Source organism: Rhizoctonia solani, chromosome 7 (assembly GCF_016906535.1).
Source record: "Rhizoctonia solani chromosome 7, complete sequence".
In the NCBI taxonomy this organism is placed as follows: Eukaryota; Fungi; Basidiomycota; class Agaricomycetes; order Cantharellales; family Ceratobasidiaceae; genus Rhizoctonia; species Rhizoctonia solani.
The window spans coordinates 1,588,786-1,602,740 of NC_057376.1; the positions used below are offsets into that span (position 1 = coordinate 1,588,786).

Sequence of the window (13,955 nt, forward strand, 5' to 3'; positions counted from 1 at the left end):
CAGGCCTTAGGCCCCATTGCTGACAGTAGTTAGGAGTAGAGCGCCTTAAGCGCTGATAGTATAGCCTTAGATAGTTGCCTTACATAAGCCAGTGTAGTAGTACGACCACAAGCGTCCGCCTCCATTAGCGTGTACCCACATTACCGTGGTGTACGACAACCAGATTGCAATGAACGTCCTCCTTGCGCAAGCCTTGTCTGTATTGTCTGAACAAGTATTCTTGTCAAGCAAGTTGACCGTAACTGCTCAGAGAACTTGCCTCTCTGCTTCAAACGTTGAATATCTGCAAGTTTTGAAGCACACGTTGCGTCAGCGCCACAGAGACTGTCTGGACAGTGTTACAGAGACTGGGATTGAGACCAAGCCCAATGGTTTCAATTGTGTCTCTCATTTGTTTGAGAGTGTGACTTGCAAGGATGAAGAATAGTTGGAAGTTATTGATTCCATGTACATACTAACTTAAACCTCATTATTGTTTTATGTATTGTGCATGCACCGTACCAAACCAGGCTGAATATATGTATAACCCAACGAAATGGACCCATCACACGAGCAAGGGCACAAATCGCTTAATCATCACACCGAGTAACCACGGGCCTGCTTACTCTAGCACAAGTAAGTTGGCTCGGCTCGGCTCGGCTCAACTCGGCTCATACGCAACACTAGCTCATACGCAACACTATGCCAAATCTTAAACCAACGTAGGCGCCGAGCCTTCCCGCTGGCTGACAAACCATTGGTAAAGTCGGCGAGTTAGGGTTGATTTTTGCTTAGTCAACTCGCTGAGTTGAAACTTACTCGACTTCTCACGAGTTCGCATCGTCTCATCTCGCCTCGGCCGCAACGCTAGGCGAAGTCAAGGTGTCCACATCTATCGGACAGGTTCCCTTTTATGTACTGCATCTATCAGCGCAATATGAGTTGGGCGCTCAGGCGGTGGCTGATTCCCGCTTCGACATCCAGGAAATGCCTGTTCGAGAGTGAACTGTAGTATACTCGTAATGAAAATGTCCCTGTTGCCACTGTGCTTCTTATGATATGCCTACTACAGTACTTCACCAGTATAGAGTAATTGTTCGATCTTGACTCGCGTCCGGTCTGTTCCATCCCCTTCCTCACTCTCGGAGTTCTTCACAGTTTGCCTCAGCCATCTTCCTCATCTTTCTTCCCTTGGCTATAGCCTCTCAATGACCAGCTTTAGTCGAGCTTTGAGCCTTGCCGCTCTGTGGCTGATTTCGGACTCTTTTTCACCAGTCGTTCAGGCCCAGAACATATCCTGGCAAGCACTGCCCTTCAGTCCTCCAAATTTTCCTCTGGCTGTCAAGTCTCCATATACATCAGGATGGTTCAGGGGATACGATAAAGAACTAGCAAAACAACCATCCGAATTTGGAACTGGAATGGTACGCAAAATAGTCTTTCTTTATATTTTCTTAGTTCAGCTGACCGAGAGGACTTGAAAACATTTGCAGACTCTGGGCTGGGTATGCTATGTTAAAGTCGACAATACGACCTACAAGGCCATAGGTGAGCGAGGTGCTAATAATGATACCGTCCAGACACAAGCACAGGTGAGTTGACGCAAGAAAACCCCACGGTTTCGAGTATGAATTGGGTTTGGATTCTAGTTTACACCCACGCGGACGATCATCGATTCGCGTGCTGGTCCAGTTGATCTTGTTATCACGTTTTTGAGCGCTCTTGATGTGAGTATCATTTTGGTTTTCGCGATCGCCCGCCAGCTAGGCAGCTGACGGGTGAAAAGACGAATGATTTGGTCCGTTTATCGCTTCCTTTCTCATATTTATCCGTCTCTGCTGTCTCCAATGATGGGGGGAGCCATGCTGTATCGGTGAGTTAATCAGAGTCTACATCTGATGATGTGCTTGGTACATACTGAGGCTTTGATCCTATATTGATATTAGGTGTACAATGATATCAGTGGGAGTGGGTTCAGTTATATCACAGGACAGAAATGGACGCTTACCTCTGCTTGTACTAGAGTGGATTACTTCCGACACTGGCGATCCGGCAGTATGGTCGACTGATGCCAACGGAAGCATTCTCATTCACCAAATGTCACTTCGAAACCCTAGTCCATATTGGGAGCTTCAGCAACGCGCTCAATGGGGGGCTGTGTACCTGGCTGCTAACCGCGTAGGCTCATGGCATTCTGTCTCCCTGGGTACCTACTCATGCTTTTTAAATATATATTTTCAGACCAGCGGTACCACTTGGCAAACTGGCGCAGAAGCTACCGTTCGAAGCACCTTCATCAAGTCAGGTACCTTGCCTAATACTTTAGATGCCGATTTTCGTGGAGTCAATGATACGTGGCCCATCATGGCGATCGCGCAGGACTTGGGTGCTGTTACCACGCAGGCACAAGTAGTAACATTCACGGTTGGACATTCGAGAGACCCTGCAGTGAAGTACTTTTCAGAGGCTGGTGAGCAAGCACGAAGCCTGTACTTTCGATCCAAGTTCAGTTCCGAGGTAGACGCTGTGAGCTGAGATGACGAACACTTGTAAGAGCTCCCTCCCCTGAGATATATTTCATAGGTTCGTTATGCGGTATCCGACTACCACAATGCAAGTGCTGCATCTACCGAGTTCGACAACAGGATCCAGAACGATGCAGCCAGATACTCTCCCGACTACGCCTCTGTTGTTGCCTTGGCCACCCGACAGGCTTTTGCCAGCATCGAGATCACGCTCAACGGGACTGGCCCTGCTGCTGACCTACAGGACATCAAGCTGTTCACAAAGGATGCCGCCGTAGATGACACAGGTGTTGGCAGTGAGTAGTCGACTCGTTCGATCTGATGGATGACGCTGAAGCTGGCGGACAGGGGATGGGGTGCTCTCGTCTGTAGACTCGCTGTACTCGATCATGCCAATGCTGATATACACGAACCCGAACCTGGGTAACTATGCGCTTGCCTCGTTCTTTGAGTACCCACAGACCCGTGAACAGACATATGCACTCCACGACCTCGGTTCCCGCTACTCGTGGGTGTTGAGGCATGACGGGCAACGCCGAAACCCGGTAGATGGTGAGCTATGGTCAACTAGGCTGTATGCAATTGCTGACAGGAGCACCATGGGTACGGCAGCAACGGCAAACATGATCATCATGACGTACGCCTTCATGAGGTACACTGGCGACGCAAAGCTCGCAGCAAAGCATGTACGTCGAACTACTGGATGTGTGAGACGACGTGGCTGACAGGGGTGTGAAGTACTACACACTCAAGGCATGGGCTGACTATCTGGTCAGCAACGCGTTGGTACACTCAGATCAGTAAGCTGATGTTATGACTAGAGCTGAATGGGAGCTGAGCAGAGGTATACTGGCAGGCTGACCGGGGACTGGTTCATGACGACGGGTGTTTCGAACCAGACGAACCTTGCGCTCAAGGGACTGATTGCGCTGAAGGTGAGCAGATTCAGACCGGGCGAGCGGAGTGGAAGATAGCTGAGCGGAGGACGCAGAGCATGGTGGAGATACAGGATGCAGTGGGGATGAGCAATGAATCGTCGACGTATGAGGTGAGGTGGATGAAGAAGGTGAATGCGGGTGGCAGAGCTGAACGAGGATGGGCAGAATGCGGCAAAGTCTGGACTGGAACAATGGATGGAGCTGAGCAAGTTGGGGACGAAGTTCAGATACGAGTCGAGCAGCGAGCAGCCGCAGCTGCTGCATGGGCTGTATGCTGACAAGATACTTGGGCTGAACTTTGTACCCGAGAGTGTTTATGCTGCTCAGAGAACACAATGGGCTACGGGCACAAGTACGTTGACTATACCTACATAAAAGCTGTATCTGACTTCTTAATTCAGAATCCTTTGGGGTGCCTTTCAACGAGCAGTACTCTATTACCAGCATTCCTTGGCAGTATTTCACTCTGGCTGCCATGATCACTGGAGATACAAGTCTCCTTAATAGCGCTCCGTTCGCACCAATCAAGAACTTTGCTTCCAAGGCACAGAACAAGATCTATGGCCTGGCCGATGTATATGATACCATTGCAGGGGTTGCCAGTCCGGGTTACGGGCTGAGAGGCAATGTTGGAGGCTCCTATGCGCTTCTAGCCCTTGGGTAAGCGTATGATAACTTAGCCTTTCCAAGAGCTTAAGGATGACACGGGATCCACTCAGGACGCCAAACAAGACAATTACGCAAGTGCCAGCCTCCCCGTCTCCACCGCCCCCTACTGCAACGCCGTCCAGTAGTGCCAATTCATCGAAGGCATCTTTGACTAGATGGGGTACGTTGCACCAACGGCCTTATTTACAATGCCATATAGCTGAATGCGGATTACCACAGGCGCGGCTGACATATACCTACCCCTCATGTTGATTTTACTGCCATGCATGTTCAGTTTCTGACTTTTTTAACACCTTTCATTGTTTTGGTTTGCTCTTTTTTCTATTTTGGGCAGATAGCTTGATGTTGCCCACATTATCTTCTTATGCAGTTGTATTTTGTGTATCAATTTACAATACTAAATTCACAAATGATGTGTTCTTTCATTCTGATCTTAAGAAGATGTGTTCAGGGGATTTTTCAGTACCCAAGCCATTAGATTACATACCTAACCTCCTCTTAGCCTGGTAGCACTGTCCCTGTGGTCATAGAACTTGCCTATTCTCTTTACACACAACATAGTAGACCTAGTGGGATTTTGTTTTGATATGATCCTTGCTTTACAACCTATAGCTTGAGTTTTTTTGATATCAACCTTTCTGTCCTTATAGGTCCTCAAATACCTTGTGGTAACTGTATGCACATATGTAATAATACTGGCTCTGTTATGAGTTATTTGCTGCATATAGCTTATGCCCTTGCTCAATGGAGTGCTGTCCTAGATGTAGTCTGGGATGGTGTTACAGTGCTGAAATTCCAGCTGTTACAATTCAAAAGGATGTAATGTCTCAGGTGACTAAGTCAGATGAGGTAATAATCAATTGCAACTGACAATGTAACTAAAGCAAGTTAGTTTGTTGTATTCTTAGTAATCTAGACCAGCTAGTAGTAAGGTGTTGTCCTAGACGTCTGTAAGGACGTCAAGGGTGCGGGCGCTTGTGGCTGTGTGTCTAATACAATGTACTGCTTAAGGCGGCAGAGATCTACCCTACAACATCTAACTACTAAACAACAATGACCAAGGCCATATGGGCGGTGGCTAACTTTGTATGTACAGTGGAGTCAACGCTTAAGGCGTTGTAGGCTACTAAGTGGATCTGGGCTATAAGGCTGTCACAACTAAGCTCGGACCTATGATACAAGTAGGCTTAAAGTCCGTGGCCCTATCACCAATGGACTATGAGAACAAGAGGGGCAACAAAGGCCCAAGGGGTATGATTTAGGGTAGAGGGCGACAAAGGCCTGGTAAGTGATGTTTAAGTAAAATGCACTAGGCTCAACAAGGGAGCAGGGCAATGGGTAGGTAGGAACTCAGGTGAATTGACAAAGAGGTCAAGTCTTGCTATTCCAGCGGCAACTTGACCTAGTTTATATACAAGAGAGAAGCCACATCAAAAACAACAGTACAAAACAGTGAGTCATTTACAATTTCACATCATATATCAAATATGTCATGTGATCTTGATGAGTCATAAATATATACCAAAAAAGGAAACTGTCTCAGAAAAAAGATAGAAAATAGTAGAAAAATGTGTCATGCCAATTAAGGTCATGACAATGAGTGAGTAGGGGTCCAAGAGGTAATGGTGGGCAAGTGAGGGGAGATGGGGGCTGTGTAGCCGGGTGTGCCTATATCAGGACTTATGAGCGCTTGACTACGCAAACGCTAAACCTCTGCGTCAAACAACCTAGCGTTGGACAGTAAGTGCCACTAATTACAGCCGTGGACGGGCGTAATGTAGGGTCTAATCTCTGCAAGCGGGTGTATCTGCTGTCTGAGGTTGCTGGTAGAAGGTGCGGCAACCGTGGGTATGCAGGCAATAGGGTTAGTCTGCCTTATAGCAATTTGCTACTACGTGGGACCAACAGCTCTTTGATTATTCCAGCTGAAAGGGGAGTCCAATCACGTGATTTTGCTTGTGCTAGTACAGGTAACCTTCTTGGTGGTTGGATCTTAGTGGTGGGTGTTGCAGAATGGTTTGTAACCAACGTAAGGTTGATTACCTAGTGTCCTAGATGTCTGTAAGGACGTCAAGGCAGAGGGCGCTTGCGGCCAGGTGTATACAAGTGAGAACTGCGTAAGGCGGTGTGCAAGCTACCTACAATGACAACCAGCTATACTACGGCAACCAAGCCTATAAGGGCAACAGTGAGCTAACTAAGTACAACAGTGAAGCCGCTTAAGGTGGTGTGTAGCTATTGGTTTAAGTAGGCTTGCTGGGCTGTAAGGCCCTTGTACAATGTGGGATGCAACAAGAGGTAATTGACCTGGGTGTTACCATGGTTGGTTGGCCTCCTTATATATTCTACAAGAGAGCTAATTACAAATACAATAAATCAAATACCTAATCCAATAAGAACCCCGCTCTGCAGTTGGTCTTACTCATGCATATGTGTCACTGACGTGTCATAATGACATCATAGGTGGAGGTGGCTACGTGTGCCAAATAAGCGCGGTTTGGGGACGTGGCTTGGCGCTTAGCGTATGATATAAGCGCCGAAGTCACGTGATTGAAAATGTTGTCCGTTCAGCTTTGTTTAAATTTGAGAAATTCGGAATAAATTCCGTGGTATTGAGTGTGTCTACAACAGAGAGCATGCATGGGGAGATATTGCTAGGAAGATTGGGCCTATCCTGTTGAAAAAGGGCAAGGTTGAAAAAGCTGAGGCTTGAAGCATCAAGGCTGGTGAGTAACTTGGGGTCTATCAGTTTAATACATGACTTATAACGCTTATTTTGAAGATGGGGTCAAGAACTTTGCAGCTCTTAAAACTAACACATATAGCACAGCAGTGAGGTCTTGATAGCTTGGGTGGACTACAGTTGTCAAGAGCCTTGGAGATACCTTGGAGGATGTGGATGCAGTACTTGCTACCTTGAATGAATATAGCCAAATTAGCACCCACTCCACTTTGGTTGTTTTTGTGCCAAGTGTATGATACTTTGAATGCAATGCTCAGACCCTTGAGGTAATACTGAATAACCAAGAATCAAACAAATGCATGTGTTGTGCAAAATAAAACAGACTGTGCATATTATTCTCTCCTAGCACTCCATTGATCAAAGGCAAATGCTATATGCAGCAAATAACTCAACACAGAGCCAGTATTACTACGTATCTGCATACAGTTACCATGAGGTATTTGAGGATCTACAAGGACAGGAAGGTTGATATCAATAAAAATCAAGCTATAGGTTGTTAAGCAAAGATTATATCAAAACAGAATCCTGCTAGATCTACCATGTTGTGTGTAAAGAGAAACAGTGGGCTCTATGACCACAGGGACAATGCTACTGGGCAAAGAGGAGGTTAGGTATGTAATCTAATGGCTTGGGTACTGAAAAATCCCCTGAACACATCTTCTTAAGATCAGAATGAAAGAACACATCATTTGTGAATTTAGCATTGTAAATTGATACACAAAATACAACTGCATAAGAAGATAATGTGGGCAACATCAAGCTATCTGCCCAAAATAGAAAAAAGAGCAAACCAAAACAATGAAAGGTGTTAAAAAAGTCAGAAACTGAACATGCATGGCAGTAAAATCAACATGAGGGGTAGGTATATGTCAGCCGCGCCTGTGGTAATCCGCATTCAGCTATATGGCATTGTAAATAAGGCCGTTGGTGCAACGTACCCCATCTAGTCAAAGATGCCTTCGATGAATTGGCACTACTGGACGGCGTTGCAGTAGGGGGCGGTGGAGACGGGGAGGCTGGCACTTGCGTAATTGTCTTGTTTGGCGTCCTGAGTGGATCCCGTGTCATCCTTAAGCTCTTGGAAAGGCTAAGTTATCATACGCTTACCCAAGGGCTAGAAGCGCATAGGAGCCTCCAACATTGCCTCTCAGCCCGTAACCCGGACTGGCAACCCCTGCAATGGTATCATATACATCGGCCAGGCCATAGATCTTGTTCTGTGCCTTGGAAGCAAAGTTCTTGATTGGTGCGAACGGAGCGCTATTAAGGAGACTTGTATCTCCAGTGATCATGGCAGCCAGAGTGAAATACTGCCAAGGAATGCTGGTAATAGAGTACTGCTCGTTGAAAGGCACCCCAAAGGATTCTGAATTAAGAAGTCAGATACAGCTTTTATGTAGGTATAGTCAACGTACTTGTGCCCGTAGCCCATTGTGTTCTCTGAGCAGCATAAACACTCTCGGGTACAAAGTTCAGCCCAAGTATCTTGTCAGCATACAGCCCATGCAGCAGCTGCGGCTGCTCGCTGCTCGACTCGTATCTGAACTTCGTCCCCAACTTGCTCAGCTCCATCCATTGTTCCAGTCCAGACTTTGCCGCATTCTGCCCATCCTCGTTCAGCTCTGCCACCCGCATTCACCTTCTTCATCCACCTCACCTCATACGTCGACGATTCATTGCTCATCCCCACTGCATCCTGTATCTCCACCATGCTCTGCGTCCTCCGCTCAGCTATCTTCCACTCCGCTCGCCCGGTCTGAATCTGCTCACCTTCAGCGCAATCAGTCCCTTGAGCGCAAGGTTCGTCTGGTTCGAAACACCCGTCGTCATGAACCAGTCCCCGGTCAGCCTGCCAGTGTGCCTCCACTTAGCTCCCACTCAGCTCCGGTCGTACCATCAGCTTACTGATCTGAGTGTGCCAACGCGTTCTTCACCAGATAGTCAGCCCATGCCTTGAGTGTGTAGTACTTCACACCCCTGTCAGCCACATCGTCTCACACATCCAGCAGCTCGACGTACATGCTTTGCTGCGAGCTTTGCGTCGCCAGTGTACCTCATGAAGGCGTACGTCATGATGATCATGTTTGCCGTTGCTGGCACACGCACAGTGCTCCTGTCAGCGACCACATACAGCATAGTTAAACATTGAACATATCTCACCATCTACCGGGTTCCGGTATTGCCTTTCATGCGTCAATACTCGCGGGTAGTATAGACCAAGGTCGTGGAGTGCATACGACTGTGCACGAGTCTGCGGGTAATCGAAGAACGAGGCAAGCGCATAGTTGCCCAGGTTCGGGTTTGTGTAGATCAGCATTGGCATGATCGAGTACAGCGAGTCTACAGACGAGAACACCCCATCCCCTGTCCGCCGGCTTCAGCGCCATGAATTTTGCCGAATGGGTTGAGTACTCACTGCTATCCCCTATGTCGTTTACTGCGGCATCCTTTGTGAACAGCTTGATGTCCTGTAGGTCAGCAGCAGGGCCAGTCCCGTTGAGCGTGATCTCGATGCTGGCAAAAGCCTGTCGAGTGGCCAAGGCAACAACAGAGGCGTAGTCGGGAGAGTATCTGGCTGCATCGTTCTGGATCCTGTTGTCGAACTCGATAGATGCAGCACGTGCATTGTCGTAGTCGTAGACCGCATAACGAACCTATGAAATATATCTCAGGGGAGGGAGCTCTTACAAGTGTTCGTCATCTCAGCTCACAGCGTCTACCTCGGAACTGAACTTGGATCGAAAGTACAGGCTTCGTGCTTGCACACCAGCCTCTGAAAAGTACTTCACTGCAGGGTCTCTCGAATGTCCAAGCGCGAATATTACTACTTGTGCCTGCGTGGCAATGTCACCCAAGTCTTGCGCGATCGCCATGGTGGGCCACCTATCGCCGACTCCACGAAAATCAGTATCTAAAGTATTAGTCAAGGTACCAGACTTGATGAAGGTGCTTCGAACGTTAATTTCTACGCCAGTTTGCCAAGTGGTACCGCTGGTCTGAATATATATATATAAAGCATGATTAGGTACCCGGGCAGACAGAATGCCATGAGCCTACGCGGTTAGCAGCCAGGTACACAGTTCCCCACTGAGCGCGTTGCTGGGCCTCCGAATATGGGCGAGGGTTTTGAAGTGATATTTGATGAATGAGAATGCTTCCGTTGGCATCAGTCGACCATACTGCCGGATCGCCAGTGTCAGAAGTAATCCACCCTAGTACAAGCAGAAGTAAGCGTCCACTTTTGCCTTGTGATATAACTGAACCCACTCCCAGCGATATCAGCATAAACCTGATATGCATATAGGATCAAAGCCTCAGTATGTACCAAGCACGTTATTAGATGTAGACTTTGATTAACCCACCGAAACAGCATGGCTCCCCCCATCATTGGAGACAGCAGAGACGGATAAATATGAGAAAGGAAGCGATAAACGGACCAAATCATTCGTCTTTTCACCCGTCAGCTGCCTAGCTGGTGGGCGATCGCGAAAACCAAAATGATACTCACATCAAGAGCGCTCAAAAACGTGATAACAAGATCAACTGGACCAGCACGCGAATTGATGATCGTCCGCGTGGGTGTAAACTAGAATCCAAACCCAATTCGTACTCGAAACCATGGGGTTTTCTCGCGTCAACTTACCTGTGTTTGCGTCTGGACGGTGTCATTATCAGCATTTCGCCCCCTCATAGCCCTGTACGTCGTATTGTCGACTTTAACATAGCATCCCCAGCCCAGAGTCTGCAAATGTTTTCAAGTCCTCTCGGTCAGCTGAACTAAGAAAATATAAAGAAAGATTATTCTTCGTACAGTTCCAGTTCCAAATCCTGGTGCTTGTTTTGCTAGTTCTTTATCATATCCCTCGAGCCATCCTGATGTATATGGAGACTTGACAGCCAGAGGAAAATTTGGAGGACTGAAGGGCAGTGCTTGCCAGGATATGTTCTGGGCCTGAACGACTGGTGAAAAAGAGTCCGAAATCAGCCACAGAGCGGCAAGGCTCAAAGCTCGACTAAAGCTGGTCATTGAGAGGCTATAGCCAAGGGGAAGAAAGATGGGGGAGATGGCTGAGGCAAACTGTGCAGAACTTCGAGAGTAAAGAAGGGGATGGAACAGACCAGGCGCGAGTCAAGGTCCAACAATTCCTCTCGCATACTAGTGAAGTACTGTAGCAGGCATATCATAAGAAGCAGTGGCAACAGGGACATTTTCATTACGAGTATACTACAGTTCACTCTCGAACAGGCACTTCCTGAATGTCGAAGCGGGAATCAGCCACCGCCCGAGCGCTCAACTCATATCGCGTAGCAGATGCAATACACAAAAGGCAACCTGCCCGATAAATGTGGAAACCTTGACTCGGCCGGCGCAGTTTCAGCCCTTAGGTCTCAAGGACTCTCCCGTAGTTGCTATTCCATAATTTGCAACTGTCTATCGTATTAAAGTGTGTTTGTAGATTGCTCATTTGCCTGTGGAGTGCTACCCCTTGATTCTGGGCACCCAATCGAACTTGTTCGAGTAGAACCTTAAGGATTCGGTCCCTAGAACTTTCAGTGTGAAATATACATGCTTCTAATTCTGTGGTTGCTAGCAATAACAAAGTGGTATGGCCTGTATATGTACATAGAACATCAGTCGTGCGGCACAGCAATCGCACCGAACCCCTTGGCACTTGCCGGTGGGGCCGCAGTAGATGCCAGCGACCACATGGAGGACATGGAAACAATGCAGGTAACAATTTCTCGGCGTCAAGCCGATCCGGCTCCCGTGTATGTTCATTCCAGTCCGAGTTTATGAGTAATATGTTCTAAGCGATGAGTTGTCGTTTCTCACCAAGCGCGCATTTATGTACCTAACAAGTTTCTACGACCAATAACGCAATATCAGGCTATTGCTTCCATCTGCACTGATGAGACAGCCGAGCTGAGCCTTCAAACATTCTGATTTATAGTTGAGGTAATATGCAAAATAAATTCAGCGTGTGAACTCCTGTGTTCTTAGAGTATACGAGCTGAATATGCTTCTTGTGCCTAGCTTTCAGTCAAGACAACAACATAGATTGTTCACGTCATGATTGACGGGCACATCCATCAAAATTACGGAAATTCAAACAGTCCCCCCCATGCCTTCCTTTATGGAAAAAGATAGATGAACATGATTATATGCATTGCAACAAACTAATGGGTACAACCTGAGAGTACTAAATATATGGTATAACAACGAACAGCAAAGCCACCGAAGCCATAAACCAGCGACACATAAATTACCTCAAAATGCCCAAACCAAACGCACCCCTTGTATTTTACCAAAGTCTAACACTGTCTAACGGCATGCCCGTAGTGAGCCTTTGCATAACAATGTTACTTGACATGCTGGAAAACTAATTTACGGTTAGTTAGAATCCGGCAACCCCGGAAGATAAAAAAGGAAGACCTACCCCATTTCCAACAAACACCTCAGCTCGAGAGAGGATGGACATGTCTACAGTCATAGCCACTGATGCCGCCTGCCAGTTCAACTCTAGATCCGAACTTGTGACGATCGCATTTTCCGCCCATCCGTCTGCAGCCAAAACAACACGCAACTCGGACAGGTACCTCTTTTCAGCATTCGTGGCGATAAAAATGCGCGAGAGCCGGTGGTTATCAGATCGGACGGCACGAAGGTAGGATGCAACTTGAGCTGGTGTAGGGAGACATCTCCTGAGATAGTATTCAGCCACTTCGGGCGACTGGAGCAAAGTACAGTCAGTCAAGTTGGTGTAAATTGAAGTCTGGTAAACTGACGCTTGTCCCCCACTCATAATCGCCCCGTGGAGGAGGATTGAACTGATCCAGAAGTTCAGGAAGTTGATTCCATCCTGTGTTCGGAGTCTTTAGAAATGCGCACATTTTTCACTAAAAGATACATACCAGTAAACGTGCTGCCCCACTGGGATAGATGCAAACAGTGCCCATTGTCCTTGCCTTCATCTCCCAAGTAATCACCTCGTCGAATGTGTATGCCAACTAGGCCTGCTATCACACTGGTTGCTCCCGGGATGTGAGGTCTCCAGGAAAACCCTTCGACTGCTTGCAGCTTTGGCATGTTCTTTGCCACTGCTTCTTTGACAATTTCCGAATCCTCGAGTCTTTGAATAGCGGGGTGTTTGGAGAACATATCCCAGAGCGATAGGACTCGGGTCGAACCAATCAAGCTAGTCACACGGTGGGTCAGCCTCAGGGATGTTGGGCAATTGGCTGCACTGACTAGAAATCGAACACCTGAGTCCCAACAATCTCGATGCACTGCTCTGGATTATCTTTAAGGAGAGTAGTCCATCGGTTCATCATTGCAACTCCATCTAGCTCCTTCCCGATTTCTTTCATAACTTCATCCGCGTTAATCACTGTTCGCTTCGGCAGCGGACAGGCGACATGCCACCACTTGTCACTAATGGCACGAGGATGGTGATCTCCAGGGCCCCATGACGCACCGGCTGGCGGACCAGACAGCAGAGCGTTGAACGGGATCTTAAGGACCTGTCGTAGACCAGCTGGTGTTTTATCATCGCGAGGTGGATGAGCCTGTATCAGGTCAGGGCGTGTAAATAATCTATCTAATTGAAATTCTGTTCAAATATGACGTACCCAGGCCTCAAACGGTGAGAATACAGGCGCTCGATTGGACTCGTAAGCGAGAATGGTATTTAGCAACCGTTCTTGTAGTAGGTTGTTCCATCTACGGGAGTGAATAAGACAATATGAAGGGTAGCCAGTACATGTAGTATCTTACCCTAGTCCCCATACTTGATTGGAAAAGCGTACAAAACGACCATTTCGGCCTTCGGGATAGTGGGCTGAGAGGTTGTGCTGGGGAAACTGGGCTTCTCTCAAAAAAATCTCATCGAAATTGGTGGCATTTGACGACCATAGCGACTGCTCCGGATATGCAAATAGTGTCAAGTCGCCCCAGTAAAAGAATGAAGTAAAAGTGAAGAGCAGAAGGATCGTAAAGAAAATCGTGACAAACTGGCGCGGCCGGAAACGGGTGTGCCGAGGCATCCATTGGAATTTAGCTCCGGGGCTGAGCGGTTCATAGGAATAGCCAGTACCAGGCAT

The 13,955-nt window shown here is 47.6% G+C and overlaps 2 protein-coding genes across 2 annotated transcripts; one reads left to right on the top strand and one right to left on the bottom strand.

Annotated features, from left to right (window-relative positions):
* Nucleotides 1-1,187: 1,187 nt before the first annotated feature.
* Nucleotides 1,188-4,392, top strand: RhiXN_06684 (uncharacterized protein; the record flags this gene model as incomplete). Its single annotated transcript, XM_043326500.1, has 17 exons — nt 1,188-1,403; nt 1,473-1,571; nt 1,629-1,706; nt 1,766-1,852; nt 1,926-1,947; nt 2,003-2,157; nt 2,221-2,505; nt 2,563-2,800; nt 2,853-3,056; nt 3,117-3,190; nt 3,243-3,304; nt 3,361-3,439; nt 3,496-3,552; nt 3,608-3,794; nt 3,844-4,102; nt 4,162-4,271; nt 4,331-4,392. 17 exons carry the CDS (start codon nt 1,188-1,190, stop codon nt 4,390-4,392), a joined length of 2,274 nt encoding a protein of 757 aa, XP_043181932.1.
* Nucleotides 4,393-7,671: 3,279 nt separating this feature from the next.
* On the bottom strand, nt 7,672-13,955 carry RhiXN_06685 (uncharacterized protein; the record flags this gene model as incomplete). Its single annotated transcript, XM_043326501.1, has 23 exons — nt 7,672-7,733; nt 7,793-7,902; nt 7,962-8,220; nt 8,270-8,456; nt 8,512-8,568; nt 8,625-8,703; nt 8,760-8,821; nt 8,874-8,947; nt 9,015-9,218; nt 9,271-9,508; nt 9,566-9,850; nt 9,912-10,066; nt 10,122-10,143; nt 10,217-10,303; nt 10,363-10,440; nt 10,498-10,596; nt 10,666-10,806; nt 12,293-12,586; nt 12,642-12,715; nt 12,768-13,051; nt 13,105-13,421; nt 13,485-13,575; nt 13,630-13,955. 23 exons carry the CDS (start codon nt 13,953-13,955, stop codon nt 7,672-7,674), a joined length of 3,585 nt encoding a protein of 1,194 aa, XP_043181933.1.